Source organism: Polyergus mexicanus, unplaced genomic scaffold (assembly GCF_030449975.1).
Source record: "Polyergus mexicanus isolate NDT 795.1 unplaced genomic scaffold, iyPolMexi1.0 SCAF_1, whole genome shotgun sequence".
Lineage (NCBI taxonomy): Eukaryota > Metazoa > Arthropoda > Insecta > Hymenoptera > Formicidae > Polyergus > Polyergus mexicanus.
In genome coordinates this window covers 1,160,594-1,175,871 of record NW_027223321.1, presented here as the reverse complement: position 1 = coordinate 1,175,871, position 15,278 = coordinate 1,160,594, and the positions used below count along the sequence as shown (strand labels likewise).

The window sequence follows — 15,278 nt, the reverse complement described above, 5'->3', positions numbered from 1 at the left end:
GTACAAACTTTTATAGGTATATACAAATACTCACTATATTTTCTTATTTATAATCTCATATACATATTATCAAATAAAGAAATGCTTTATCTTACATCTTGAGTAGTGGAGTAATTAAGACCACTGTATGGTATGTTTGCATTAAATCTCTCCAGAATTTCAGCAAATGTACGTCCCCCAGGTGGTTGTTGAAGGAATTTAACGTGCGTCGTTTCGACCTCTTCATCAACAGATAGATTGAAAGGTCCGAGTCTTTTACCTCTGGCTATAGGATACATCTTCACATGGACATCTCTATTACCGGAAGCTCTTACACCATCTAGTAAAGATGCTAATAAGGAATCTCTATTCGTCGCAGTATAACTGCGCGTTTGACCATTAAGATATTGTATAGTAAATAGTTGAGGATTATCGTTATCACGAATCAAGGTAAAAATGTCCGATAATGGCCTAAGAGTACAAATGTTATATGTTTGAGGATCTCTTTCCAATAGGCAGGTGTCGGAAAGACAAAGCGTTCTTCTTTGTGGGTCCAAATGCCTGGAGGAGATTTTGTGTACAGTAAATTCCGAAACACTTGTTATATGCTCATCGCCGCTAAACTTTCCTAATCTTTGAGCAATAAAGTCGTCGAGTTTTATAGGCTCCTTTAAGATTTTTATATTAATGCCTAAATTATTTAGTGCAGCTTCTTGTAACCTTTTCTTTATCTCTTCCATATGGATAGAAGCAAAAAGATGCAAGCGACCAAACCCACCGCATACAATTACAAATCCATTGGGATAATCTTTCATTGTCAGAAGCCCTTCAAAATCCTTATAACAATAGCTAGCTAATACCATGTTTGTTGCAGGATCCAATTGATCGAGACTGTATGATGTTATTTCTAATACAATAGGTAATCTTGTGTCAGACCAATGATGTTTATAAGCTTGGTATCTCTATAAATATAAAAATTATATTATTAATGTTATATATGCAAAATTGTGTATGTTATATAATTTGTAATTTTTTTTCTCTTTTTTGTATGAATTTCTTCATATACAATAATATTCTACAATGCTAAAGATATTTTTGTAATAATTTTCTAGGTAAAGAAATAATCAATTAATCTGATTAATGTAATAAATATATTCTATTATAAAAAACTATTAAAACATATACAGAAGAGAGAAAAAAGAAAGAGTAGAAACATATAAACTCACCAAGGTTTCTTTAGATTTTTCCAATTGATTTCTGTATTTAAGTGCTTCCGTCAGCAAATGTGATCTATGTTCGGAACTAAACTTCATAGTATCATTTTTCCGCTCCTTACGCACAGTTATGGTAAATTCATGGGAGCCTAATTGACTTCTATTTATTGGCTGTACATTTATATCAGAATACTCCCATCTGTTTGTAACTTCTAACGTGCCAGGATTATATGTTGTTATTCCCATGGAGCCAATGGAGAAGATACGTTTGTATCTGAAATATATTATTTAAATATTATTTAATATATTATTTAAATATAAGCATAAATATAGTATTGATACCTTAAAAAAAGAATATAATATTGTTAATGATTTTATTATATGAATAACAAGAAAATATTCTTCTATTAAAAGCTATACACATAATATTTTTTTATCTCATATAAGAGAGTAGTATACATCAACTATTACGGAATTTATTAATATATATATAATGTATCTATATTTCAAAATTTTTTTCAAACGAGTTTAAAATTAAATTATAGACACATGAAGAAGTTATTTATTAATAAGAAAAACGCACTTACTTCCCCTTCCATGTAGAATGCTTGGTAACTAAAAAGCATGCCACATCTTGATTGTCTTTTATCGGCATCATTGTTTCATTTCTTGTGGATACAATCGTATTAGTTTGAACAAAGTTTTAATAAACCGAGTATCACTTGCACAGGACAAGAGGCGTAGGATAACATTCGCGTATTACAAAATTACACAATCGGCATTTCGAAAAACAGACATAGGGAAGAAATACGAACTTGAACCGCGTTATCTTTGCTGCTGATATTTGTTCGAACGGATGGTATAGGCACACTTTAATCTCTTTCATCTAACAAATGTCACTTTCGACGGCTACATCAACCTGGGAGCGACCATGATGGTCGTGGACGACTGGGGGCGTAAGGGGTGTTAACGAACAGCTGTTTCCAGATGTCAGCACTGCATACAATAGAATATCAGCAGAGATTTCCAATCATTTCCAATCCCATAATGCCATAATATGGTTACAAGTTACAAAGATAATTCGATTGACATTATCTGTATAATGCTAAATATTCTTGCATGAATGTAATGAAATAATTTAAACATAAGAGTGTGTAAATGAATATATATTTTAATTTTTTCCCTTTTCCTATAACAGAAAGTAATAGAATAGTGAATTTTCATTTTAATGTGCACATATATATTGTGCTCCTTGTAAACAAAGTATGGATATATGCGAGATGCATAGTGAAAGTGAGGAAGGAATTGTATCAGACTTTGAAGAAGATTTTACAGAAGAATTATGTAATTTACCTCATGTCTTAAAATTTATATGTAAACTGCGTAACCATATTAAAAGGCAACGGAAGAAAGTTAATAAATTACGAAATAAACTCAATGAACAGGTACATATTAAATTTTTGATAAAATATTCATAAAGTATTATTGATATCTCTGATTATATAAACTTTACATTTATCAATATATGTATATACACACATTAATATAGATTTTATAATATATTGTCAATATAAATTATAATATGATCTATTGTAGAAGCATCAAAACTTGCTTTTGGAAAAAACATTTGTACACTGTGGGACTCAGACAGATCCGCTTAATCTTGATAAATCATCATTGCAAAATTGGGATATTAATAATGATGTTAAATCATCTAGTATAGTAGATCAAGTAAAACATGTAGCAGAATCAGCTTTATTACAAAGTGGTTTTGTTTACGAGGAAACATCAGGAATGTATTATGATTACAATACTGGATATTATTATGATACGGTATATATATTATATTATACTTCATATATAAATATTGAAACTTTATATACATATTATTTTCTTTTATGTGGCATAAAAATATAAGCACAGAAAAAATATTATTTTTTAGAAACAAAGTCTGTATTATGATGGAAATACTGGGATATATTACTATTATGATGAGGCTAGTAATACCTATCAATTCCACAGTCAAGTCAAAGTTTGTGTAAATGAAGATACTACTATGCAGCTTCCCATTTCCCGAAAGAAGAAAGAAAACAAAAATGGGAAAACACATAAGGTTGCAATTTATAAAATTAATTCCGTGCATGCGTCAACATTTATTTCCGCAAAAAAAGATTTGATGTTTTCATTTATAGGTTTTAGATGAAATAGATGAATTAATAAAGAATCTGTCAGATATAAAAATCCAAAGATACAGACGACAAGCTTTAGGTAACTACATTATACTTTTAATATGTATATATGTCTCTCTTGTAGGATAATGTAAAAAAACGAAAAATTGTAAACGAAGAAGAAAATTCGGAAGATATAGAGCCTGAAGAGGGTGAATGTTCAGAAAGCGAGAATGACGATGTTTCTGATGAAATTACTCCTGATATATCTACTAATAGCGAAAGCGACTATGAAGAAGAACCAGGTTTATTTTTTTTTAGTTTTATTCGTTATTTTGTAACAATTTCGCAATTATTTGTTATAAAATACATACTAAAAGTTAAATAGTATAAATTTTAACAACTTTTATTTTACACTTGGTTATATATGTTTTTTATTTTATTAGAGATCATTAATTTTGAGATATTAATATAATTTTAGTATAATATGATTTATGAAAAAGGCTGATAAAATAGTATTTTACATAGAAATAGTATTTTTCTTCTCTCTCTCTCTCTCTCTCTCTCTCTCTCTCTCTTTTAAAGAGCGCAGTTTGCCACAGAAATTTCATTGGATTTTTCCACTGCTGATTTCATCAAGAAAAAATTTATCATAGAATTCAAAACATAAAATATCTTCTATGCAACTTAACCAAATTTTGGATTTCAGATTTAGCAAAAAGTTACCCACCATGTATGAGGATTATTGTAAAGGAAACAGATTTACCAAAATTAAAAGTGGGCTCCCTTTTTCTCGTGACATATATAGGAGGTTCATTAGGACGAGAAGGAGATCATTCGGTACTAATACCAGATATAAATGTTAGCAAGGTATAATATATATCAATATCAATATCAATATCGATATATATATATATATATACACACAATATATAATATAATATAATAATTATAAACATATGTCTATATTTACAGTATCACGCACGTTTTACATATGATGAAATTAAAAAACAGTATCACATAATAGATTCTGGTTCGAGAAATGGTACATTTTTAAACGGCAAAAGGTTATCAGTAGCTAAGCAGGAATCCGAAGCTCATGAAATAACGCATGGTTCAATTATAAAACTTGGCGAGACAAAACTATTGTGCCATATTCATAACGGAAACGAAACGTGCGGTCATTGCGAGCCAGGTCTTGTGCAACAAAATATCAGTCTCGATGAAAATAGAGTTTCCAAGAAGGAACTTCACAAAGAAGAATTACGACGTCTAAAACATAAGTTCGGATTTGTAAAGGATAATGTTATATCTAATAGTCAATTAGGTTCAGGTTATCAAGATAGAGCGCAAGCTAGGAGACAACATGTAGGCTCTTCGCATCATCTTGTTAAGACTGAACAGAGTTCTGTTCACACGTAAGTATATTATAATATTTAGATAAAAAGATATACACACGTCTTGCATAAATATTCCAAAGTTCTAACGTGAAGATATTTATTCGATCAGATCGATTGCAAAGGATAACAAAGGATTCAAAATACTTTCAAAAATGGGCTGGTTCGAAGGTCATTCCTTAGGCAAAGACGGAGACGGAATAACGGAACCTGTGAGTGTTTTCCTTAATTTAAGTTTGATCATCTTAATAACGTAATAATTTTTATTACAAGAAAAATCACCAACATTTATTTCAAAAGTTCATCGTAGAATTGATTATCAACATAAAAAGAGATGACGGCAAATGGGTGGTTTGCGCGTATTATATAACAATTGTTTATAAAGAAAGGATAGATAAAAAGTATCCGGTGATAGATTCGGATTTGAAAGTAACGCACCAAGTTCTTCTAATTTAATATGATCCGGATTAGACTTGCAACGTGTACGTGTGTTCAAAGAGAAAAAAAATCAAGAGAAAAAGAGCGGACGCACACACGCCCGGACTCATTAGCCGGGCGGTGATCGCGGGAAATCCGTGATCTCCCCTCTTTCTTCCCTCCTATCTTTGGTCGCACCGCATCATGCTGATCTGAGTTCTGGGTCGCCCGTCCTTTCGTGTCGCATTTCGACGGCGAACGAAACGAGCGCCGTCGGTACGGAGCAGAGCATTCGTATGATAACGAGCGTAACTCTGCGAAATGTAGGATGGCGAAAGAAGAGACCGCGCGGATCGCGGGCCGGGCGAGAGAGGATGCCCTGGGGGGGTAATGAATGCAAATGTATTGAAATCCAAATCATTATTTTGTCTAGACGCATCGTATGCCCCATTGCATACAGTCGGCGGTGGTGCTTGTGCGCGTAAAAGGATTAAAGGGTGGGATAAGGGGACTGTTATTTTCTCTCGTCTGTACTTCTGTCCACTGTCGCCTCACCACCCATTTGCTCGCCCTGTTGTCCCAGCGGTCTCCTCTTCCGTCCCTCTTTTTTGTCAAATTTGTCCCCGCCGCTCTAACCGTTGCTTCCGCTAGATATAGAGAGACCGCGCTCGCGCTTTTTGCTCGTAAAGCAACGTCGCTGTTAGACGCAGGCTGTATTTTCTACGTAACATGGTTCTCATGGATCTCTCTGATTTTCTTTTAAATAAACAAATGTGTAGCAAGATTGGAAGAAAGGTGCACAAAGGCGAAAAAGAGCATGCATTTATATTCGAAAATTTAATTATCAAAGTATGTAAAAGACTCATTATTTAATTTACGTAATTTTATTTATATATAACATCGACATTGTATCGTATTTAACGGATTACTATACATCTTGCTCGCATCTGTCTTCATCGTCATATCATCTGGTATTTTACTGTTTTGCTGCCACTACAAAACCTTTCGGTTTTTTTTGTTTTTTTTTTTTTTAGAATTCCTTTAACACACATTCAATCTTGCGTTCATCAAACGTAATGTTTCCCGCTAAGTTTTGCTCGTAAAACACTGCTATTTTCGGACGGTGGGATATAATACATTGTGAGATATACTTATACATTATGTAGTTTGTAGACGTTTGTTGGGGTCAACAACCTCTTTTTTTTTTTTTTAATACAATTAAATGCGATGATAGTAAAACGCACAAAACGCAAGACGCGAATATTGATCTTAAAATAAATTCTGGTTTATGTCGCGCGCATTATAGAAATGTCATATACTTAAAAACTAGGGATATTAATAAAGCCAAACTTTGTTCGACGGGTAAACTCTAAGTGAAATTACATATCGACGATATTATAATTTATTGCTTCATTCTTTTTCTCCTTCTTTTCTCTTCTTTTCTCTTGCATAAAATTAGTTTGCGTTTGAAATCTCGACTTGTCTACAAAATATTTAATTTGTATTTTTTTTCTATTTTCTATAATTGCAAAAAAAAAGTAAAAACTAAATTCAATTACGATTTATTGTTAAGCTTTTAATTTTGCTAGCATCGTATTTCAAGGAAAGGAATTTTGCAAAAAAAAAAAAAAAAAAAAAAAACTCGTTCGTCGGAATAAGTTTCGAAATCACTCTCGTTCACCGATCTTATCTAGCGTATTCGCGTCCGCCGTTACTTTGCCATCGTAGACAGCCGTTTCTCTTTTACATTGAATTCGTTTTTACATCACCGTCATCTTTACGCGCACCGCTCACGCAGCGAGTTGCAGCCTCGAGTGCGTTTCACGGAGACGTGACCTATATCGTAAACGACAGAGCTAGAGAAAGAGAAGAGCTTACGAAGAGCGCAAGAAACGGGAAACGGGAAGAAGACACTCGTCGAGACGGTTGAGAGCCCGTAAACCAGACACATTGTAAAGCCTGCGAATGGCGATTGCTAGTAAACCGCGAGATATAAAAGCGTCGCGGACGAGGTGGGCTACGTTACGCGTAAGAGGTGGCCTCTACGTACGCAAGGCCATGCTATACTTTAACGGGGCTAAAATCTCAGCGGATTCATTTATCTGAGTGCTTTACCGGGTGTCGAGTGCGTTCGATTACGGATTACAATACTTCACCATCTCGCATAATACATTTATTCATGTAATGTTGCTCATGTAATGTTATTTCATCAATGTTGCAACTAACATTGTTGCGATCATTTTTTTTTTTTTATTATTATTATTTACAGATGATAAAAACCGGTATGCGTTTAAATTAAATAGAAAAATAGGCGACTATTAATCTGAAGATGTTCAACGAAATATTCGAGTGGATAACGAGATTACCAAGTGATATTTTTTTTATCTGTTTTTTTTTCATAAAGTAATAGTCGTGTAATATTTTACGATCTTAAATATACTTTATATACATAAATCGTAATCAATATTTGTAGCGAATGCTCAGATCGTGAAATAGTCGCGAGCTGCATCCGGAAACTCTGCAACGATTTCATTTTATAGACTTCCCTGAATATCGACTGCCGTGTAAGCCATTTCACGGGTACAATCTCCTTTTACGATTTACACCCATTTCCATATTGCATCTGTTTGCGGTTTACAATTCTCACTCTGGCAGGAAAAACTCGTCTGATTAATGACGCGATAAATAATCTCAAGTTGCTGACTACGGTAATAAGGATTCTTCGTTGCTTCCGTAAATTATCTTCTATAAAAAAGGTACCTTTCTCTCTCTCTCTCTGATTTTTCACCTATAATAAGATAGAACTGACTAAATAAGGTAATGCGGTTTGTTGAGAGAGAAAAATTGTGCAAAACAATTTAGTCTATGACAAGTCAGCGTCAGACGAGAGATGGGATCAGGTTTAATTAACCTGCCTTAAGATTGAATTATACGTTTACTTCTTTAATTATACTTCTTCGTAGACGATATATCTGGCATTGATCTCGAATGGAAAGGACATGTTTTGCAAGTGCACTGCGAGCGCGAAAACAACGGAGACACACGGATTTGTGTTTCGCGAAAACTTGTTATTGCCATTCACCTCTTATTTTTCCGCTTATTTTCTTTCTTGCCGCGCCGTCTATCTATTCACTGCATCTTTTCTTTTCCGACGAAAACAAAGATAACGGTGAAAGAGAGGAAAAAGAGAAAAAAAGAGAGAGAGAGAGAGAGAGGGATTTGCGCGACGGAAATTGACCACGAGATGTACACGGTTCTCTGCCGCAGGCGTTACGATGGAACGCAAGGTCGTTTCGGTATTACGTAATGCAGAGAGGTAGAGACTGCAAGAATGCACTGAGGATTCGGTCTGTCCTTCCTTCGATCGCTTCGACAAGTTCGCATTGGAAGCCGCGACGAACGATAGACGATCGAGGGAAATAAATTCATTTATAGACACCGAGGGTATCCCTTTTTTGCGATTTTCGTCACGTTATTTGGCGATTTTATTTTCATTCATATTTAATATATCTTACGCGGAGCGTGAAAAGATTCAGCATGTAACATCTTGATAAGTTTTAATCTCAGAATATACTTTTTTTTCTTGTCAGAAATTTGCCTTCACAGTTCGAATAAATTACATTTTTATCTTCAAAAGTTATTATCATATATATATTTATGCGTATTTGTTTACACAAATGATATTAAACTTGAATACAAATGGAAGTAGAATGTTTTGAATGCATTACTCGCGAAAAAAAGATGGCCAAACGAATAAGAGCAAATCGCAGATGTTGATTCCCATGCCTTCGATTACTTTACGATAACTTGTTGTTGCCATCCATCTCTCTTTCCCTCCTTCCTTTTATTCTCTCTCCTCTACCGTCTATTTGTTCGCCCTTTTATTTTGGCGACAACGAAAACAGAGCTAAGAAAAAGGAGAAAGTAGAACTCGCGCGCGCCTATCTTGCGGGAATATTTTTGCGAGTCGGAGTTCGCGCGTGGGTCCAACCAGAGACAACGGTAAACAAGTTGATTCCCTACACGTTCTCTCCATAATACAGCGCTCGATACAATCTAACGAAGGAAGATTTATATATTTTGTTTCGGATAAATATCGATAACATTCATCATTCAGAGAAAAGTACAAGATTATTTTATTTATACGGTAAAAAAAATTTATTATATACATACGTTCATAAATCATTATCAATATTCGCTTCTCACAAAGGTCAATACACAACTTATGTTTATCTGAATAGCTTTCTAATCATTTTTATTGACAATAATTGAATCTCAAATATTTTCTTTAAAATAGAAAATTGTGGAAAATGCAAGTATATTGTAATATAAACTTTACGATACGTAAACAGATTAGGATAAAAATGTGTGACTAATAAGAAAACGAAAGGAAAGTTTGGAGACTAAAAGATGGAAAAGAGGGAAAAGTGAAACTTGGTAGTGGCACGTACGGAAGAGACGCAGAAGGCAACAGGTGGGAATCTCTCTCTATAGCCTCACAAATAAATTCATCCAACACACAAACATCTCTACTATCTAAAGACTATTTGTTCGTTGATTAAACTAAATCGACTAAATAGATAAAGTAACGGCCTTTTTACTTATTCTCTTAATCTTCCTTAGTTTTTTATCATTATTTCCTCTCTTTGCGTCCTCTTGAAAATTTCTCTCTATTCTTATTATATTATTCGTTTTTTCTCTTACACGAGAGTTTTTTCTCTTTTTTCTTTCTTTTATGCCCTTTTTTTCCCTTTCATTATGTAAGATAATCGGAGATGATCAGATATAAGAGAGAATCCCATCTAAAATCGTCCGAAAGCGTTTAGATTGATGACATTCGTGCGAGTATCGTTACATATAATTTTGAAATGAATTCGTGCACATTGCCAAATTGCAAGTATAATCCAACGTTTTCCTAAGATATTTCTAATATTTAAATATTATTTTTGGATGCGTTCGACAAGAGATTTGGCTTTTCAAAAAAAAAATGCAGAATTCTCCTTCTTACTGTATTCTCTTAGAATATTTACTCACTGTAATTGTCTTATGTCATTATTTCTAGAAAATTTTTAGAAATCGTATTTATATGAGATAATTTTTTAATTGCAATAAATTAAAAAAAGTTGGAAATTTCAAGGATATATATACAAAGCTATAACATGGAAGAGATTAACGATGCTGCATTTTCCGCACGCAATACGAGATCTATCGGCACGATTCCCTCCAGGGAGAGACACGCGTGTAGACGTAAACGAAATTAACCAGAGCTCAGCCAGGAGGAAGCGGATGCGAGTGCATAATTCTGTGCATACATAGGAGGTTCGTATACGCGGCGTGTGCACGTATCGGCTTAACAGTCGGCATCGCCGTCGTACACGAACACGTACATACGTACGCGTTTGTTTGTATATTGGTTTGTGCTCCGTATAACGTTAGTTAGCTAGGAATATACAATCCAGTCAGGAGCGGTCGATTGGTCTAGACGAGGTGTGTGTATATGCCCGCACAGCACACGCTGGCCGAATAATCGGTCCCGGTATCGACATACAAATATGTAGAATGAGAGATTTATTAATTACAGCAGCGCCGGGGCAGTGCTCGACGCGTATACGTCTCGATCAACGCGAATCGTAACATCAGCACGATCGAGCATCGATCGGATCGAATCGAAGAGACGATGCGACGCGATTTATGTTTCCGATTCGATACGTCTATTTTTTTCTACAAGTTTTCTTCTCATCTCCTCGCATACGCAATCTCCTTGATTGCGGTTGTATACGGGATATTTGAATTCCAAAGGCATCATCTCGAAGATATGATATGTAAAATATTTGTTATATATCCGATCGCGACAAATCGTCTTTTATCGCTGAGCGACGATTCATTTGATTTTACGATCAAGTACCGTTGATTTGCCATTTCACGCGTTACTTTAATGGTTTAAGTATGGAGAGCCGACGTATATGGACCATACATACCACACGGGAGACGTCGGTTGCCCTATCGCCGCCAGACGGCTTCCGTCTGGATAAACACACCGATATACCGAACACAGTCTGGCCGGCGGGGCTTACCGACTACCTAGAGACATCCATCACAGGATTATCGCGGGAGGTACTCCCGCGCGCGGTTAGGACGTGTGACGCCTATGTATGCGTACGATCGGTATGCATAAACCTCTGTTCGTGTACCTCGTTTGCATCGTCCACATTTACGTGCTAAGCGTGCGATCGTTCTCTGTATATGCGTGCGCCGTCCTATACTATACCTTGTCCGATTCTCACTTACGATTCTCCAGTTAGTACTTCCGAAATTATGTTCTAACGCATTCGTTTCATTCCGCAGTATATGATAATGATAATGAGTATATAAGAAGACGTATATGAAATATAAAATTCTTATCACAAATCTGATGGAAGCTCCCGATAGAAAGACGAAAAATGGTTTCGTGTACGTGATGAAAGATCAAACCGTGGGAAAGCGATAATTGATTAATTGTGTGTTTGTCGATGCTGACTGCGTGTCTTCTTTTAAAGTTTAGTCTCGCTCTCTTTCCAATTTATTCTATGCAAACATATGCAGTTTAGTAAATTAAAGATTCCGATGCAACCGGCTACAATATAAATTTGAGCGTAGTGACTGAGTTTAAAGTTCATCGACGCGAGAATTTTTGAAATTAAACGTACGATACGATAGGGACTCCAATCACCTCCGTAGCACTGACACATCTGAAACTTGCTGCAAGATACTTTCTGACGATTTAAAATAGATCTTTTTCTCGATAGAATTATATTTCTCCGGATATATGTTTCACGTGGAAATATTTCGATTACAATGGATATGAGAAAGAGAAAGGAGAATGTGAGAGAAAGAGAAGCTCGACGTTTATTTGAGAGTCTGCTCGGCGTGGTGCAGTCGACGATGTGTATTCGGAGGTGGAGACAGAGGAGAAAAAGGAAGGAGGTGGTGGCGACGGCGGCGATGGCAGCAGACACACTGGCAGCGTTGTAAACGAGCAAAGTTTCGAACCCAATATGCTGTCTCCGCGCCGCCGGAGCCCATATTCAAGCTGTCAAGGTGCGGCGCACGTGCGTCCACGTCGCTTCCCGGTATGCCAGACGGGTAAACCGGGACAAACTTTCGAACTGGCACAGACCGTCTGGTACCCTACCACCATCGTCGCGTCAGAGAAACCCGCGAATTCCTAATATGTTATTGTACGTGTCGGCATCGTTTTGTTCGCACGATCGACCACACGGTGTCTGGGTTCTCGACCCAGGAATTTCCTTCCTCTCTTATCGAGCGTATATCGGTGAGCATTTTCCTTTTACCGCCAGCTGGTTAATCGCGTAGCACGTTTATTACGAGCGATTTCAATTCCTTCGTTAAATACGTCCTGCGAGATTCGATGCTCTGTCATTTATATTTTTTCGCGGGCGCCAATTGTGACGCGTTGCCCCATGCCCGAGCCGGGCAATGGAGTTTCGCGCGCCGCACGCACGTACACGCACGCACGCACAATCGATGCATCTCGACGAATCGGGGTACGCATATGCATTAAACGTGTCTGGGGTTGAACGATGAATTAAGCGGGAGAAGAGAGAGGGGAAGGAAGGAGGGGAAGAAGGCAGACGTCGCGACATGTCTGCGCTGTCTAATCTGTAATCACGGTGCATTGCCTCCTCTCAGTTGTGTCGCTCAGCATCCAACCGGTGTGGCCTATTTGCCTATTTTCTACCCTCCTAGCTCTCGCCCTCGCATCAGACGAGACTGTCAATATACTTTGTGGTGTATCAACAACGTTATTCGATTTGGCGATTCACGATCTTTCTTTTTTTTTTTTTTTCCTCGCAATTTTATGTAAAGACTAAACAGAGCTTTAATAAGGTTTTTCGTTATACAATCAGCTTCTCAATTCTTATTTCGATCTCTCGGTTTGCATAAATAATGAAACTGTGAATATATGCAAAATATGACTAACATTATTACTAGGCTGAAAGTTATTTTAGTCTCCCCCTTATAATAAACTTACGAAATCTAGGTCGTGTGATGCTGAGACTGGACAAAATAATTTAGTAATCCGACGGTGATATCCGACGGGAGACGCTGTTTAATGAATATCTTATACCGGTCGTCTTTTCGCCATAGTTTCCTCCGCCATGCAGACCTTTCTCTCTCTCCCTCTCTCATATCATCGATCGATCTACGTTAACCGCAAGACTAATATTTATCTCGATTGATAATTCCGAGATAATTTTAATTCAGACACGATAATAAATAATCTGACTGATTGACTTTTTCTTTGAGCGAGAGAAAACTAATCGCAGTAATTTTAGATTTCGATGGCCTGTTGTCCCTTAGAAGATTTGTCGATTAATGACTGTTAACAATGAAAGCAATTACAGTTAAAATTGACGTCAAGTAAAATCAACGATAATGAACAAAACTCTCTTAAAAAATAGATTTCTTTCTTTCGGGCGATATTGACCGCGAACGAGAAGAGAAAACGAATCGGCGAACGAGTTATAATATATATGCAAGTGGTCTAGACAGTCCAGACAGATGCATCATCGCTAGCATCATCATCGAGAGAAAGCGAAACGCACGAGTTGCTGGGTCATTTCGCTCCTCGATTCTCGCAAGCTCGTCGATCGAGTAACGACCGCGATCGTTTTACCCACGATTGTCATCGGCATGAATCCTTAGTGTTCTTATACAGTCGATCCTCGTTTATAAGGGCACGTTAAGAATAATAAATAATTTATTCTGCCGCGCGCGAAATTAAACTACATTCGATCAAGAAATCTGCAATATATAAAATGTATAAAAGTAATTAGCAAAGTATATGGGTGAGCGAAAATTTGTCGGCTAATGAGACAGCGTGATAAAAGTACTTTGAAAGAAAGTGACTCTTTCCTTTCATTCTTTTCCTCCGTACTTCAGTTTTTTGTCTCTTCTTCTTTTCGCGCTAAGTAAGTCAAGTAACGACGGTAGTAGATACGGTTTGCAACCTAGATGGGGATGCCACTTGGCCTAAATAGAGTCAAAGAACGACGGGTTCACTGGGTTTTGGCGAAGAGAGAACTTGGCGCAAAATTAAAAATGTGATTTTCTCGTTGGCAACTATGTAATCTTCCCTTCATAATTAATGAAAGCAATTCAAAGAAATTATAATAAAGGATTGCGGTATTTTTTACAGGTATCTATCAAAGGCAATTACAACAAAGCGGGTATTGGATCGAGTGAAGCGGACTTTCCTAATATTGAGTTAGATTTTAACACGGAGAAGAAGCAGACAATGTGGCGAAAAGCTCAGGAACGTTATAAAGAAATAGTGGATTAATCGTTAATAGATATATAAATTCAAAGTGAACTCATGTATATATATAGTCACGTGTATTGTAAAAAATTTAAATACCTTTTGTACATAGCTATTAATCTATCATTATTTATATCCTGAATTATATCGGAAAGAAAATCTTAATTTAAAATTTGTACATAAATGATATTTATAATTTTACAACAAAATACAGAATTATATAGATCATTGGAAGATATGTGAATTGTGTTGACAAATTGCGTTTGATAAATCTAAATTGGTGAAAAAAGCCTTCATTATTATAGTCATTTTGCATGTATGTACTTATGAAATAATAAAAAATATTATCGATGATACATAATTAAAACTTGAAATATTGAAATTTTCATTGAAATGCATTTTTCGTGAAATTTATATTCTTAAAAGTAATATTTTTAATGTATTTATTTTATTATTTCTTCTACAAAGATAAACATGATACCTCCTGTTCAATGATACTAATTTTACGATTGTGGTTATCACAATTAACGAACAAATTCATTGAAGAAGGCGATTTTCTCGAGTTTTATAAATCAATCTTTATAATTTGTAATAAAATGGCATTCGCGCTATTCAAAGACAAAATATACGAAAGAGAATGAAATTTTACGTTTTGCTGCGCTTAAGAACCTCCGAAAGAACATCGCTGTCTAAATTCCAGTCGTTCTTTCTTTCGTCTCTCGCGATAAAAAGTCAATTTTATACCATTGGATACCTGGACCTAACAGCGTCCATTCGGACCCGG

The 15,278-nt window shown here is 35.9% G+C and overlaps 2 protein-coding genes across 6 annotated transcripts in view; one reads left to right on the top strand and one right to left on the bottom strand.

The window, feature by feature from the left end:
• Rme-8 (receptor mediated endocytosis 8) overlaps window positions 1–15,278 on the bottom strand; it is a 70,273-nt gene that overhangs the window by 8,922 nt on the left and 46,073 nt on the right. For 2 of the 3 annotated variants that reach the window (XM_070304909.1, XM_070305069.1), the window contains exons 3-5: window positions 1,781–2,189; window positions 1,206–1,467; window positions 96–941 (exon numbers count right to left, since the gene is read on the bottom strand). In XM_070304909.1, coding sequence (XP_070161010.1) covers window positions 96–941; window positions 1,206–1,467; window positions 1,781–1,851 — 1,179 coding nt within the window. In that variant the 5' untranslated portion in view covers window positions 1,852–2,189. Of the gene's footprint in view, window positions 1–95; window positions 942–1,205; window positions 1,468–1,780; window positions 2,231–15,278 lie in introns of those variants that run through there. The other variant, XM_070304990.1, reaches the window with a different exon arrangement.
• On the top strand, window positions 2,206–14,749 carry LOC138938403 (angiogenic factor with G patch and FHA domains 1). Of its 3 annotated transcripts, none has more exons than XR_011447714.1 (9): window positions 2,206–2,638; window positions 2,790–3,026; window positions 3,136–3,306; window positions 3,507–3,666; window positions 4,071–4,231; window positions 4,337–4,779; window positions 4,871–4,970; window positions 10,313–10,494; window positions 14,375–14,459. XR_011447714.1 is itself a non-coding variant. In XM_070305456.1 (9 exons), the coding sequence occupies exons 2-9, from the start codon at window positions 2,459–2,461 to the stop codon at window positions 14,516–14,518; spliced, it is 1,596 nt and encodes a 531-aa protein (XP_070161557.1). In that variant the 5' UTR covers window positions 2,217–2,318; window positions 2,392–2,458; the 3' UTR covers window positions 14,519–14,749. The 3 variants fall into 3 exon arrangements, 2 of the variants coding, with proteins under 2 accessions (XP_070161557.1, XP_070161472.1); XM_070305456.1 differs by lacking the exon at window positions 10,313–10,494 and having other exon boundaries at window positions 2,217–2,318; window positions 2,392–2,638; window positions 14,375–14,749; XM_070305371.1 differs by lacking the exon at window positions 10,313–10,494 and having other exon boundaries at window positions 2,217–2,638; window positions 14,375–14,749.

Coding starts and splice junctions, on each gene's coding strand:
- LOC138938403 (XM_070305456.1), top strand. CDS start 2,459: ATGGATATATGCGAGATGCATAGTGAAAGTGAGGAAGGAATTGTATCA. Junction 3,307..3,506: donor AAAATGGGAAAACACATAAG/GTTGCAATTTAT, acceptor TCTCTCTTGTAG/GATAATGTAAAAAAACGAAA. Junction 3,667..4,070: donor CGACTATGAAGAAGAACCAG/GTTTATTTTTTT, acceptor TTTGGATTTCAG/ATTTAGCAAAAAGTTACCCA.